At 35.3% G+C, this 14,162-nt stretch overlaps 1 protein-coding gene across 1 annotated transcript; it reads right to left on the bottom strand.

Moving 5' to 3' along the window:
* Positions 1-1,721: 1,721 nt before the first annotated feature.
* Positions 1,722-2,752, bottom strand: LOC122113719 (casein kinase I-like). Its single transcript, XM_042686797.1, has one exon. It carries the CDS (start codon positions 2,727-2,729, stop codon positions 1,752-1,754), a length of 978 nt encoding a protein of 325 aa, XP_042542731.1. The 5' UTR covers positions 2,730-2,752; the 3' UTR covers positions 1,722-1,751.
* Between the last annotated feature and the right edge of the window lie 11,410 nt (positions 2,753-14,162).

Below are 14,162 nucleotides of genomic sequence, written 5' to 3'. Positions count from 1 at the left end.
ATGGATTAAATATCTTTCTTCTTTCAGTAGAGATGTTTAATGCTATAAATCTACATATTGTATTTGTTTATATTGAGTCCAGCTTCTAGTTAAAAACTCACATGTGATCTTTCAGGCCCAGCCACAGACACAAAGGCTTTGCCTAATAAAAGAAAGTTTGCCTTCCCACACCACACTTTTTCACTTCACTATCAGAAAAGAGTTGCATTTCAGGTCTCTAGGCCCACTTTGAACATTGACTTTCACATGTTTAAGTATTTCCCTAGCCCTGGCACCTTCATTCATAGATCCCCCTGCTCAAACTTTGAAGTCTGTTCTCCATACCTCCAGAGATCGCATGTGCAGAGGTGCTAGCAATTAAAGCAGACTTTGACATAGCACCCAGTACTTTTTCTCTTCTTATGCTCTGCTCCATTCCTCCATCATATGTCTATAAATCTATTGAGAACCTTAATAGAAAGATAGCATTGGAGTCAATTCTACTAACTCTCCACTGGTTTGCTGTTCCTCAGGAAAAAAATAGAACAGAAGGAATCAGCATTACACCTATTTTTAGATTTGAGTCACCATAACAAGATAGAATGAGTGGATTTTGTTTTGTTTTTATGCTTTAATTAGCAACAATAACACCTGACAGCATAGTTTTTTATTTTCCCCACTCAGACGAGCTTCTGACAGTTGCGTTTATATTTATAATCAATTCCAAATATTCTCTAACATCTCTTTGGATTTATTCTTTGACATAAGATCTCTTCAGAAATGTGTTGTTTGGTTTTCTAATATTTGGAATACATGTAGCTGACTTTCTCTTATTGAGTTCTAACTGAATTACATGGTTATGCTAGAACCTGAGAAAATGTTTGTATCAATTAAACTGTCTTTAATGAAATTGTATGGCTCAGAAAATCCTTTATGTGGGGAACTCTAAGTGTGCATGCTGAATGTCTGTTCTCTACTCTTACTGGTTCATATAGTCTTTTCTATTTAGATTTTTTATTTAGTGATTTATCTAAGCAACATACATACATGTTCAATGGTAAGATGTTAACTAAATTTCTGTGACAAATATGCTTTTGTTTTTTTTAATACCAAGAACATTATAGAGTTAATGCTGAATCCCAAGGATAATCTAGTATTCACTAAGTTTTCTTAAGTCTTCATGCTAGATGCTATTATTTCTAGCACAGGTAAGCAGGCAGTCTTTCATATGCTCAAACACTGGAATCTTTGGTTGTTACCATGTCTTGCAAACAAGAAGCCAACCACTGAAAGAATGTTAAGTGAACAACTTGCAAACCCCAGGGATGGACACCCTAAGAATGCACAATTGTGAGCATTTACAACCATCACAACTGAAGACTGTTCATGCCATTCTTCTGAAATGAGATCTCAAAGCAGTATAGTTCAAAAGAAAGGTTTTAGCACAAGATTGGCATATGCACAACTCCACCAATTCGTGTACGTTAACCATTTAGTTAACTTTTCCACTTGGAAAAAAATGCAACAGAAAACCAGACACCATGTTTCACTATCTCAGTTAATATTCACAATTATAGCGGCTACAACTCAGGACACAGTATCACCAATGCTGCCCGGAGCCAGTTTATACTGCAAATAAGTTTTTTACACGAAGTAAATGGTTGTCCACAGCCACTGGCTAGTGTATATATGAACTAAAATTTCTAGATTTGGGGAGAAACGAATTGCTGCTCTGATCATCTGCTCTGCTTCTTATGCTCCTCAATTCATGCTTAGAAACCTGTGGGGGTTGGGGCCTGCTGACCCTGACCACTGGAAGAGGCTGCCTGCTGTGCGGCTTTCTGCTTTAACATTGTCCAATCAAATGTATAGTCATATTGGTGGTTCAGGGTCCTGAAAAGGATGCGAAATAGCTGCCTCAGGTATATGTAATCCGGGGCTTCTTCAAAGCGCAGCCTGCGACAATAGTTTAAGTACATGGCAAATTCTGCAGGAAACCCCTTACATAAAGCTTCAACAGGAGTGGACATCTTCTTTTCACTGATCTTTTCATATTTCTGTTTCTTTGTTGCAGCCTTTAGTCCCTGCCATGGCAGACTGGTTCTATTAAAATACATCAAGACATATCCTAATGATTCCATATCATCTCGGCGACTCTGCTCAATACCAAGATGTGCGTTGATGCTAGCATACCGGGCAGTGCCAGTGAGGTTTTTGTCTTCTCTGTATGGTATGTGCTGCCTGGTCCTGTTGTCTCTGTACTTCTTGGCCAAACCGAAATCAATAAGGAATAACTTATTACAGTGACGCCCAATACCCATGAGGAAATTATCTGGCTTAATGTCTCTGTGTATAAAATTCTTTGTATGCACATATTCGATTCTACTGATCATCTGGTCAGCTAACATAAGTACAGTTTTCATGGTGAACCTCCTTGAACAGAAATTGAAGAGGTCTTCAAGGCTGGGTCCCAGAAGATCCATGACTAGCACGTTACAGTCCTTTTCCTGACCATACCAGCGTATGTGCGGGATACCGACCCCACCTTGAAGAATCTTATAGAGTTTGCTCTCGTACAGCAACTGGGGATGCCTGGCCTTCTGCGATTCTAGCTTCACTGCCACCTCCTCGCCGTTGGTGATGTTAATCGCTAGGTAAATGTCCCCGAAGGAGCCGGACCCGATCTTCCGCACCAGTTTGTATTTCCCTCCGACCGTAAATTCGGCCTTGGAGCCGCTGCTGCTCGCCATCCCGAAACGCGAACATGGAGGCTGGGGCCTAGCCTTGGACACCTCCAAGGGGCGGATGGAGGAGGCTTCCCCCCGGGGGCCGGCGCGCCCGGCGGCGCCAAGCTCAACTGGGCGGCGGGAGATGGAGAACGGAAGTCTGTCCTGGCGTCGCAGGGCCTAGGAGAATCGGTCCCTGCCGCTCGGCCTGCCTGCCTGCTGGGTCCTGCTCCACTAGGCCGAGGCGGGGTGGCTGGGGGGTGGGACGCGGTTACCGGGGCCAGGCCGCGGCCGCTGGCTGGAGGGGAGGCCCGGGTTAGGTTAGGGCAGGGGCGGGGTAACACTGCCCAGCCAGGGCTGCCGGCTCCGGCCCCCAGTCACTCCGCCCAAGCCGCCATCTTGTTACTCCCACTCCAGCTAACACAAAATCCTGGCTCCTAGATGGTTGGAATCTCTAAGCACGATTGTAGCTATGTTCATCCTGTTTCTACAAACTTTTTCTAATTGTTTTTACATTTATTTGCTACGTATCTCAAAATAATTTAGTATTTTTGTCTAAACAGTACGTACCTAAGTGTGAATGTATGTTCGTATGTGGATGGATGGATGGATGGATGGATGATAGTGTGTGTTTTGGACTACGAGCCTCCTGTTTGATAGACACCCTTCTACTTGATCTGTGCCTCCAAGCCATTTTATTACCATTGTTTCCTTCCTTCCTTCCTTCCTTTCTTCCTTCTTTCCTTGCTTCCTTCCTTCCTTGCTTCCTTCCTAACCCTCTCTCTCTCTTTCCTTTCTTTCTTTCTTTCTTTCTTTCTTTCTTTCTTTCTTTCTTTCTTTCTTTCTTTCTTTCTTTCTTTCTTTCTTTCTTTCTTTCTTTCTTTCTCTCTCTCTCTTTCTTTCTTTCTTCTCTCTCTCTCTCTCTTTCTTTCCCAAGCCTGCTGGATTGTTAAGTCTCAATCATCCTGGATTCTGCATCTACCTATCTTTTTCTAATTTTTTTTTATTGTAAAGCTACTCTACAGAGGGGTTACAGTTACATGAACAAGGTAATGAGTCCATTTCCTATCAAGCATTGTTACCCCCTCTTTCCCTCCCACCTCCCCAATTTTGTAAAGTTCATTTTCAACAGTGCCTTGTACATCTCTTTGTTACAATGGGTCATCTTGTAACCTTATTTCAGCATTTTGTTATTTCCCTTCCCCTCTCCAAATTAGAAAAATGTATAAACAAGATGCAGGACACCAGAATCAAATGGGATCTTTCACTCTGCCTGGGCTAGGCTTGATCTCAATTTTTTATATCTATACTCTCTGGCTGGCTAGGCAAGAAGGCATGACCATGCCCAACTTTTTATTGACTGAGACATGAATCTTGTGGGCTTATTCTTGCTAGAGCTTGATCCTTCATTCTTCTGATTTCTGCCTCCCCATGTAGACATGAACTACTTCACTTAGCCTAAATCCAAAACAGTACTTTTATATAAGTCTAAAGAGAGGGAGGAAATCACACTGAAGTTGTTACAAGTACTTTCCAGTACATTTTGTTTTGTTTTGTTTTTAGTGATGATGGGAATTGAACCTAAGGCCTCTAACAAGATCAATAGGTACACCGTTCCATCTGTTGTAGTTTTACTTCTTTACAAATATAACCTTTCACACACACACAGACAAAAACACACAGACACACACACACACATATTCTAAAAGAAATAGGGGAGAGAGGAGTTGCAGAGGGAAGGGATGGTAGGGGAGAAAACAAAGGAGGAATAGGAAATGTATTCAATAGGAAATGTATTCATTACCTTACTCATGTAATTGAAACCCTTCTGTTCAGTATTTTTATAACAATATATATGAAAAATATATATGAAAAAAATCACAGAGATTTTTGTATGTGACAATATCTTTACTTCAGATTTATTTTCAAAATGTGCTCTGAGTGCTTTAGTTTAATTATATTTCTATTCTTTATATACAAATCTTCATTTAAAAATTGCATTTATATTTTGTGAGGAGAGATGGAGATAGAAACATGGTTTAATCATTTTTATTTCTTTCCTTACATAATATATTCTTTCTTACTGATTTCAAGGTTCTTTTTACTTTAGCTATGAGTTTGGAAAAATTAGATTTTGGTGTACTGTTATACTGTCTTTTCCTTGGTTCAAGATTTGTTGAGATTTGGATTACAAGTTTATAATTTGGGGCAACATAAAACTTTGGGATATAATTTTATAAACCTGTTTGCTTCTTATCATTTAATTTCAAAGACTAATTATATATAAATATTATTTTCATATTTCATCAGTCTTTGTCAGTTGTAATTTTTTTTATTTCACAATATATCCTTTCTGATAATTTCTGTTCCAGTAGCTTCAAGTTCATGATGACTAGTCTTCTCGCATGTCATGGTCTCCCATTATCTATCATATCTACAGTAGGGAAACTCAGATCCTATGATTTTATCTCTTAAAAATCATTTGAAATTTATTTTTAAATCTTTCATGTCTCTTTTTAATTTGAGGGCATATGGAAAACAGTTATAATAATGCTATTTATGGTCTTTCTTGTTAATTTGAACACCTGTGCTAGTTCTGTGTTGGTTTTAATTGATTTTCTTCTCATTATAACCAAAGTTTTCTTGCTATTTTTTAAGCCTGATTAGTTTCACTGAGATGGCGAACATTACAAGCATTAGTCTATTGTGTGCTGAAGAGTTATTATTTTTTTAATAAAATTCTTCAGCTTTGTTCTGAAACAAACACAGAGTTAAACAAAAAATGTTGATTTTTTTGTCTTGTCTTTTATTTATTAGGTAATTCCAATGTTCTGTCTGGGGATAGCTATTTCCAGTAATAAGGCAAGAACTTCTGGAATTCTGTAATCCACTGTGACTTTCTAGTGAGACTTGTAGGTGACAAGCTCTATTCCAGGCCCTTGTGTGAGTGTCTGACATAATTTCACACATTTGAAATAATTAGCCATTTTCTGAATTGCATTAATATTCAGGACCCTCTTCCTATTTAGTTCTCAGTTTTCTTCGTAATTTTTTGTCCTGTAAGTGGTAGACATTTTGATACCTTTAGATTTTGAGCTCCATCTCCTCATCTCCACTGTGTACTACATTCCAATTGAGCTTTTCATGCCTGTATTGTTTACAGGAAAAAAAAATTGAGAAAGAGATAGCACTTCCCAGTCACGTTCCACTCTATGATTTAGAAGGTAATCATGAGATAAAGAAAATAATATAAAGACATTTATGTTTCATATAATTCAATTAATAGAATTATTTTTATGCTTTATTTTAAAATATATTTCAATATAGTGTTTGATGAAACATTGAAGATTCAATTATATGCTATTTGAACTGTATTTAATGGTTACCCCATGAGAAAATATTTTTCTCATTATTGTCTTCTTCATATTGTTGTACAGGAAGTTTTAATTTAACTTATTCATGAGTATGTACAATGCATCTTGATCAATATCATCTCTTCAATCATTTTTCTCCTCATCTATTCCAATCCCATCCATCTCCTTAACTATGTTAATTCATTTAAACAAGTTTTTTATTGTGAAAATACTGTACAGATGAGTTACAGTTACATAAGCAAATTTTATGTGTTTATTGAGTATTATGATTATATTCAGTCACCATTCCTCTTTCCATTTATCTACCTCTGTTTCTTATCCTTTTCCCCCAGTGATATATCATCTTTATGATATTTATTTTTGTTATACTGCTAGATGTTCAAAGAATACTGAATGAAATCTAATCATAATTTAGTCAGTTTGATTTTATTCATATGTTATATAAATATTATAGTTAGAAAGATAGATATCCCATATGTGTTTATGTGTTTAAATATTTACTTATATTTTAGGTCTATCATCCACCAGTTTGAGGAATTGTTATGCATATAGCCCATATATGCTTGCATATATGCTTATATTTTAGGTCTGAAGGGCATATGTCCTTTGCTTTTTGAGGCCTGGCTTACTTAATTTAACATGACTTTTTCCAAAAACATCCATTTGCCCTCAAAATGACATATTTTCATTCTTCTTGATGGATGAATAAAATTCTAGTGTGCATATGCACACATATAATATGTAGTTTATGTGTGTGTACATAACATTTCATTGATCTATTTTTTTTTTTTTGGGGTCCAGTCGTGGGGCCTGAACTCTGGGCCTGGTCGCTATCCCTCAGCTCTTCAGCTCAAGGCTAGCACTCTATCACTTGAGCCACAGCGCCACTTCTGGCTTTTTTCTTTTTGCTTATGTGGTACTGAGGAATCGAACCCAGGGCCTTGAGCATGCAAGGCAAGCGCTCCACCACTGAGCCACCTTCCCAGCCCTCATTAATCTATTTTTTTTTTATTATGGGGCATCTGAACTTTCTACATAACCTAGCTCTTGTGAATAGTGCTTCAAGAAATATGGTGTGAAGAAATAATTATTATATCCTGACTCATGTTCTTTAATATAAATTCTGAGTGGCATCACTGGATTTTATACACACACACACACACACACACACACACACACACACACACACACACACACACACACACGTTATAGAGTAGTTTTATTTTCAATTTTTGGAGATGCTTCCATAATGGAAGCACTAATTTACATTCTTACCAACAGTGTCTTAGAATGTGAGGAAATTATTTACAAGAACAAGAATTGAAAGTTAAATTATTTGAGCTAGAGGCATAGCTCAAGTGGTAGAGCATTTAAAAATCAGATAAAAAGGCTTAAGTTCAAACATTAGTACAAGAAAGAAAGTGAGAGAGACAGAGAGAGAGAAGGAGGAAGGGAGGGAAGGAAGGAAGGAAGGAAGGAAGGAAGGAAGGAAGGAAGGAAGACAAAGTTATTAAGATCTTATCTAAAATATCAAAGGAGTTTATTTGGAGAAGTTAGCTATAAATGATACGTTAATGCTCTACTCAGAGATATTTAAGAAATGTATTACCATGTCTTTACAAGAGTTTGACTGTTCATTTGCTGGGATTAGTCACAAATAATATCTGAGACTCATATTTAAATATACCTCTTAGAGTATTTGTAGTTTTACTTGAGCTTCTGTGTAGTTCTTATGAGTATGACAAGTGGAAGCAATAGATGTTACATCCCTTTTAAGAAGGAAATTTTCAGTGTGATATCCTCAGTTAACTTTTGCTGAAAGTTTTTGATGAAATTTTTATATGAAAATGATAAAGTAAAACTTTGATCATTCTAAATCATTGTGTCACTCGTGTTGATAAATGCCTTAGATAACTATTTCATCTCAGAGCAGAATTTTTATTTTGTAAGCCACAGAATTATTTGATTTTGCTGCAATAGTTATCTAATTCTGACAAATGGTTAATGCTGTGTTGCAGTTCCTGAATATAGTCATATAAGCATTAATATTATTAGTATGCAAATTTTTAAGTGTTGTTATAATTAGTAGCAGTAAAATATTCTTTATATTATTATTAAATTATTTTAATTAAATGATTAGCACATAAAATCAGAAATTATTATGTTTGTTTTCAAAATGTTTAAAAAATTGAGAAGAAAATTAAAAACATATACTGTATGTCTAGAATCTCTAGTTCACACTTTGCTGGTGTTTAATTGAACATATGTGATCCATGACATTATTTATATTTTTATTAACTGTGCCAGTGCTGCTCCATATTTGTTATAATTTTCTGGTAAGTGTCCAGCACTAAACATTTTATGTTTGTTAATTGGAAGGTGAAGATGTTATCACTTCAGAGAGAAGTTTTAATTCTCTAGGAGAGGATATTAATATTACTGATTTTTACCAAATTTTTGGTCTGCTGAAGCCATTAATTAAATATTCACTCATGCCAACCTTGTAATGGGCATTATTTTATCTGCAGGGGATAACTTGATAGAGAAATTATTACTCAAAATTCATAAGTGGATAGTGTGGCATAAAGAATTTCTGTTATTTGGCTTTAATTTTGCTTTATGTACCAGAAAACCTTAGTGACAGAGCTTTTACATACATCCTGTTTGATTTTACACATTCATAAAAGCTATCAATTCCTCAGTAGACTTAATAGTACACAGATTGTCGTATCTGTGATACAATTAAATCCTTTTAACCATTAGAATTCTGCCACTATCAAAATTACAACATGATTCAAGGCCAGAGGAATGCCAGTAAGAGTACATGTAAATATTTCCGATACTGCTGACAGTTTTACCAGAAAAAATTTTTTTGCTTATACCAAACTTTCTTATTTCCATAGCTATCTCTATAGGTCTTCCTACAGAAATGACAGATACAAGAATATTTACATGATTTAGGTTCTCCTTTAGAGTCAGATAATGGAAAAATTGGCTGAGGTGGGAACATTTTCTGTTCTACTTTATTAAATGAATATTCATAAATTTTGATCCTGTTTGGGGCACCGTTTAATCTATTGGCAATGTTTTGGGGCACCGTTTAATCTATTGGCAATGTTTTGATGTGGAAAGTGTTACCCAAGTTTCACAAATGCATGTTGTGGCATGAGATTCTTTTCACGTGGAAATTAATAATGAATATATCCTATGTGAATTAATGAAGATGCAGTAACCTCTAATGCTAAAATACTAGTTCAAACTTTAGCCCTATTTTGAACTTTAGTCATATTTAAATGAGAAACTCTTTTTTGAGGAATTTTTACAAACATATCAAATAAAAACAAGGGAGGCTTTGAATTCATTTTGTAAATCCATGAACTATACTAATCTAAAGGGGCTTATGATCAGAGCAAGTAAATATAAAAAAATATCATTTTCAATACAAACACATCAGACCTTTTCCATATTGTGCTTGTTAATTGACAGTACAAACATACCATGCCCTCTCCATACTGTGCTTGCAAAAATTTTATTTTTGGTTCTTTAAGTATAGTATATACTTTCTTCTGTGATTTTTAACTCTTCATGATCACATCAAAGCAAAAGATATTTCAGTTAGATCCCTCTTACCTCTTATTGCAAGTGCTTCATGGGACTATAGGTGTGTTTTATTAGTTTACCTACAGCCTCAATTTGCTGACACACTTAGAGTTGTACTTCTCACACTGTTTAAGTGTTTCTTCTTTGTTCATTCAATAGCGCACTACTGTGCTTTTTCATTTGTGATTTCTTTGGTGTCCAATCTAGTAGAGATATATTTCAATTCTGTTTGGCTCCAAAAGCATTTGAATAAAAAACTACTTCTTTTGAGTACTCTAAACTCAAATAAGAGAGTCAACTTATTCAGCCGATTTATTCATCAGATAGTGGCAAAAATACAACATGATCTGTTGAGGGTTAGAAATAGAAAACATAAATCTCTGGCTGTGATGCTACATTATTTTCTGTAGTATGCTCAGTCTTCCCAGACATTTGTTGCTTTTGTACTCAATTGGCTGACAATTTTCCTACGTCTGGGAGAGAATGTCCTGCATATAATTTTTCCAAGTATCTTGAACATCTATGATTCTAATCATATTTTTTGGTCATTGAATGATGGCAGTACTTTTAAATATCATGCACATGGAAGTTTTGAAAAAAATGTACAGGAGCCAATCTAAGCTGCTAGTTTTAAAGTTTGTTTCTGGCTCTTTATTCCTTCTTCCAGCCTCAAGACATACATAGTGCATATTTTTAACACTACTTTTATTTTGTTTTATTTTTTCCATGTGTCTACTAGACTCTTGTGCTCTTCTCCATTATTGCTTTGATTCTAAGAGTTATCTGACTTAAAATTGTTACTGCAGGGCTGGGAAGGTGGCTCAATGGTAAAGTGCTTGGCTTCCATGCATGAGGCCCTGTACTCGATTCCTCAGCCCCACATAAGCAGAAAAGGCCGGAAGTGATGCTGTGGCTCTGTAGCCTTGAGCTAAAGAACTGTAGGATAGCGCCTGGGCCCAGAGTTAAGCCCCATGACTGGCAAAAATAAATAAATAAATAGAAATAAAAACTGTTATTGCATCTTGATCTGCAATATTCCGAGATAGTGGGACCATGAAGAATTAATTAGATAATGGTATTCCATATTGATGAAGTAATTATATAGGACTTTTTACTATAGACATATATATAATACTATATATACTAAATGTTTTATGCTTCTTTTTAAATTTTATTGTAATGTTGATGTACAGAGGGGTTACAGATACATAAATAATGAAATGAATACAATTCTTATTAAACAATAGATGTGAGCACCATGACTTTTGATCTCTAGAACTGTAAATTAAATACAGTTGTTTTCTTTATTAAGGATTAAATCTCAGATATTTTTCTACAGTTAGAAAATGGACTGTTAATTGTCAACAATATTTATTGATGACATATACCAGATGTTGTTATAATTTAAGTACAAAGTTAAGTAATTCAGGAAAAAGTCAAATAATGGAGGAAGTTAAGTGACGTTCAGTTAAAGGTGCTATTGATGTTTGCAATGAAAGAAAAGAAAGAAGTGCTCAAATAGTTGTGGATGATGTAATTGTACATAAGTATTTCACTTGTGGTCTATGAGAAATATTTAAGCACAGAGTTTTCTTATTAAATGTAGTGGTACAATAATAACATATGAGGTGTGAAATGGCCTATTGTTTGAAGGAACTATAGTTATAGCTCTTTGATGATTGTCAAAGGTATATCCACAGAATTTTGTATATTTTCAGATACATTAATAAAGTTATAGTGTAAGTATATATAGTGTATATATTATAGTGTATATATGTATATATATGTGTATATATATATATATATATATATATATATAATTTTTTTCAGATGTGGGGTTCGAAATCTGGGCTTGGGTGATATCCCTGTTCTCTTCAGCTCAAAGCAAGCACTCAACTGCTTGAGCCACAGTGCCACTTCTGTTTTATTCTAGTGGTTTATTGGAGATAAGAGTCTCACGGCCTTTCCTGTCTGGGCTGGCTTTGAATCACGATCCCCAGATCTCAGCCTACATAGCTAGGATTACAGGCATGAGCCACCAGCATCTGGCTACATATATATATATATATATATGTATATGTATGTATGTATATATATATATATATATATTACAAAAGGCTTTTTTAGTAGTTTCATCATGCATTTTTCATATTTTAAACACTGAAATATTTGTGCTCAGGTAGTTTTTCTGTTTATTTATTTATCTATGTATTTATATTTTTGTACAACTAGCCATCAAACTCACGTCCTACATCGGCCAGGTAAGCACCTACCATTGAGCTATAGCTTTATTCTGATGGTAAACATTTCTTACCATTCCTTCCCTCCTCCCTTTACAACTAACCCTCCCCCACTCCCTTTGGGCCAAAGTTGTAAAGTTCATTTTCAACATAGTGCCTGGTACATCTCATTGTTACAATTGGTCAACCTGTATCTCCTCCCCGAATTAGAGAAATGTATATACAAGATGCAGGGCACCAACATCAAATACAGTGAAAACAGGGGTTATACCATGGCGGAGAAACCCACAAAAAAACAACAAAAAATCACATGGCACACTATAAATACATAAGAAGCAATAGTAAGAAAGGAAAAAGGTATTTGTGTCTCTATCTTTGGGTTCATTTCGCTTGACATCTTATATGGTCATATGTACATAACTTTTGACCTTTTCTATTTGTCCTACACATGGACTAGCCACCTAATTTTTCATTAACAACATTTTAATTCAACATTATTTTCAACCTAATTTTTCATTAACAATTAACATTTTAATTCAACATTATTTTCAACACTGTTGGATACAAAATTAAAGTTTTGATCCATCTCTGAAATATTTTTGCATTTAGCCGAACCAATCTCTAGGCTCAAAATAGCACAGTCTGAATATTGGGGTGCTGCTTTCTTTCTATTCCTTAAATGTTTAGTTTTACACTCTTGCAATGCATGCTCTTTTAGACTTGTATCTCATACCATTTAGTACTTTATTTCACTTCTAAGACAATTTACTCATCTGTACCCTGGAAATTTCCCAGTCATCTCCTGACACTTTTTCTTTTTGATTACTATACAGCATATTCCTAAGTCAGACTAAATAATATATTTTCACATGTGAATTTACTTTTTACCTCTACTGTTAAGGAAACAGGGGTTGGAAGAGTAGGGCCTATGGCTTCCTCTTTTGCTGCTGTGGCTCTAATAGAGCCTAGTCCTTGCAGAGCTCTTCCCAGCTCCAATTCATCATGCTGTCTGAGCAAAATGCTGCTTGGACTACTGCCATTCAGATCCATTGCATGGTTTCAGCACTGTAAGAAATCCAGTGTTCTTACTGGTTTTCCAGTTAACACCCTTTCCCAATAGGAACCACAATTTGTAAGAAATAGAATGCTTCTACATAGAAATAACTCTTTTTAGTTGGGAATATCTAAGGGAAAAATTCTATCAGTTTCACTTACACCTGTCTGATGTCTCTGGAGCAATACATATGAAAAAAATGACATCATTTATATTGAAAGTCATGCTTTATCTGAAGATGAGAAGAAATCACAAAGATTTAAGGGCAAGAGATCTCTATTAGTCACTCAGAAGTGTCTTGGCAGTTTCTATACAATAGTCAGCTATGGATGTAACTGCCACCATACAAGTAAACTTCCATAACTGTTTCTCAGACTCCAAATTGGCTTAAAAATTTCACAAAAGAGCAACATACCTGTTTAGTTTCTGGATTAATTTTTAAGAGAAATGACATTCAGCACATAGGCCTCCACAAATATTTATTGATGTCATTGCCTTCCACGAAATAGGTACCATAACACTATCCAATATTTTGTAGTAAATTTCTTTTGTAAGTATAAATACATCCCCAAATAATGATACAGAAACCAGTAACTAATTATAATCATTATCAGATATGATGTAATTTACCTAATGAAATTATTGTACTTTTAGACAATTGACCATGCAGTAGATACATTTTCACCAACATCATTATACACGTGTGAGTAATACTATGTGCTATAGTATGGATGACCCCAATTAAGTCACTTGGTGATAGAAAGTTTTCAGGTGATATAAAGATATAGAGACCTTAAAACATTAAAATGAGAACTAAAACCACATCTTTAAATCATAGTCAAATATAATTAGATATACTTTAAAATTGATCCCTTCCCCTGCTAAAGTAAATAGAAAGAAGTTGAGAGCTCTGATAATAGAAGGACTTCCTTAGCAGACAAGGGGCTGCCATATGATGCGGGTGTTTCATTTACTCACAGAATCTACTATTTGCAATTGTACCTCAAAAATAAAAAACCTGCAGCTTTCTATACATCGTGGGACCCTGTTTGCTAAGAGTCAGATTCAAGGTGAGTAAGTTTTTAACTACAGAAGAACAAGTGTACATTAAGATGTTTGTAGTAGAGAAAGGAATGCGGTTTCTGTTAGGACTGTGAGACTCTTAATTCCACGGTCATCTCTCATTTCT

The sequence above is a fragment of the Dipodomys spectabilis genome, unplaced genomic scaffold (assembly GCF_019054845.1).
Source record: "Dipodomys spectabilis isolate Male_0828 unplaced genomic scaffold, ASM1905484v1 ptg000098l, whole genome shotgun sequence".
Taxonomy (NCBI): Eukaryota; Metazoa; Chordata; class Mammalia; order Rodentia; family Heteromyidae; genus Dipodomys; species Dipodomys spectabilis.
Note: the sequence above shows the minus strand (reverse complement) of the source record. Positions and strands in the feature narration are given on the sequence as shown.

What these genes read in the sequence shown, in the direction of transcription:
- LOC122113719 (XM_042686797.1), bottom strand. Translation starts at nt 2,729, where the DNA reads ATGGCGAGCAGCAGCGGCTCCAAGGCCGAATTTACGGTCGGAGGGAAA.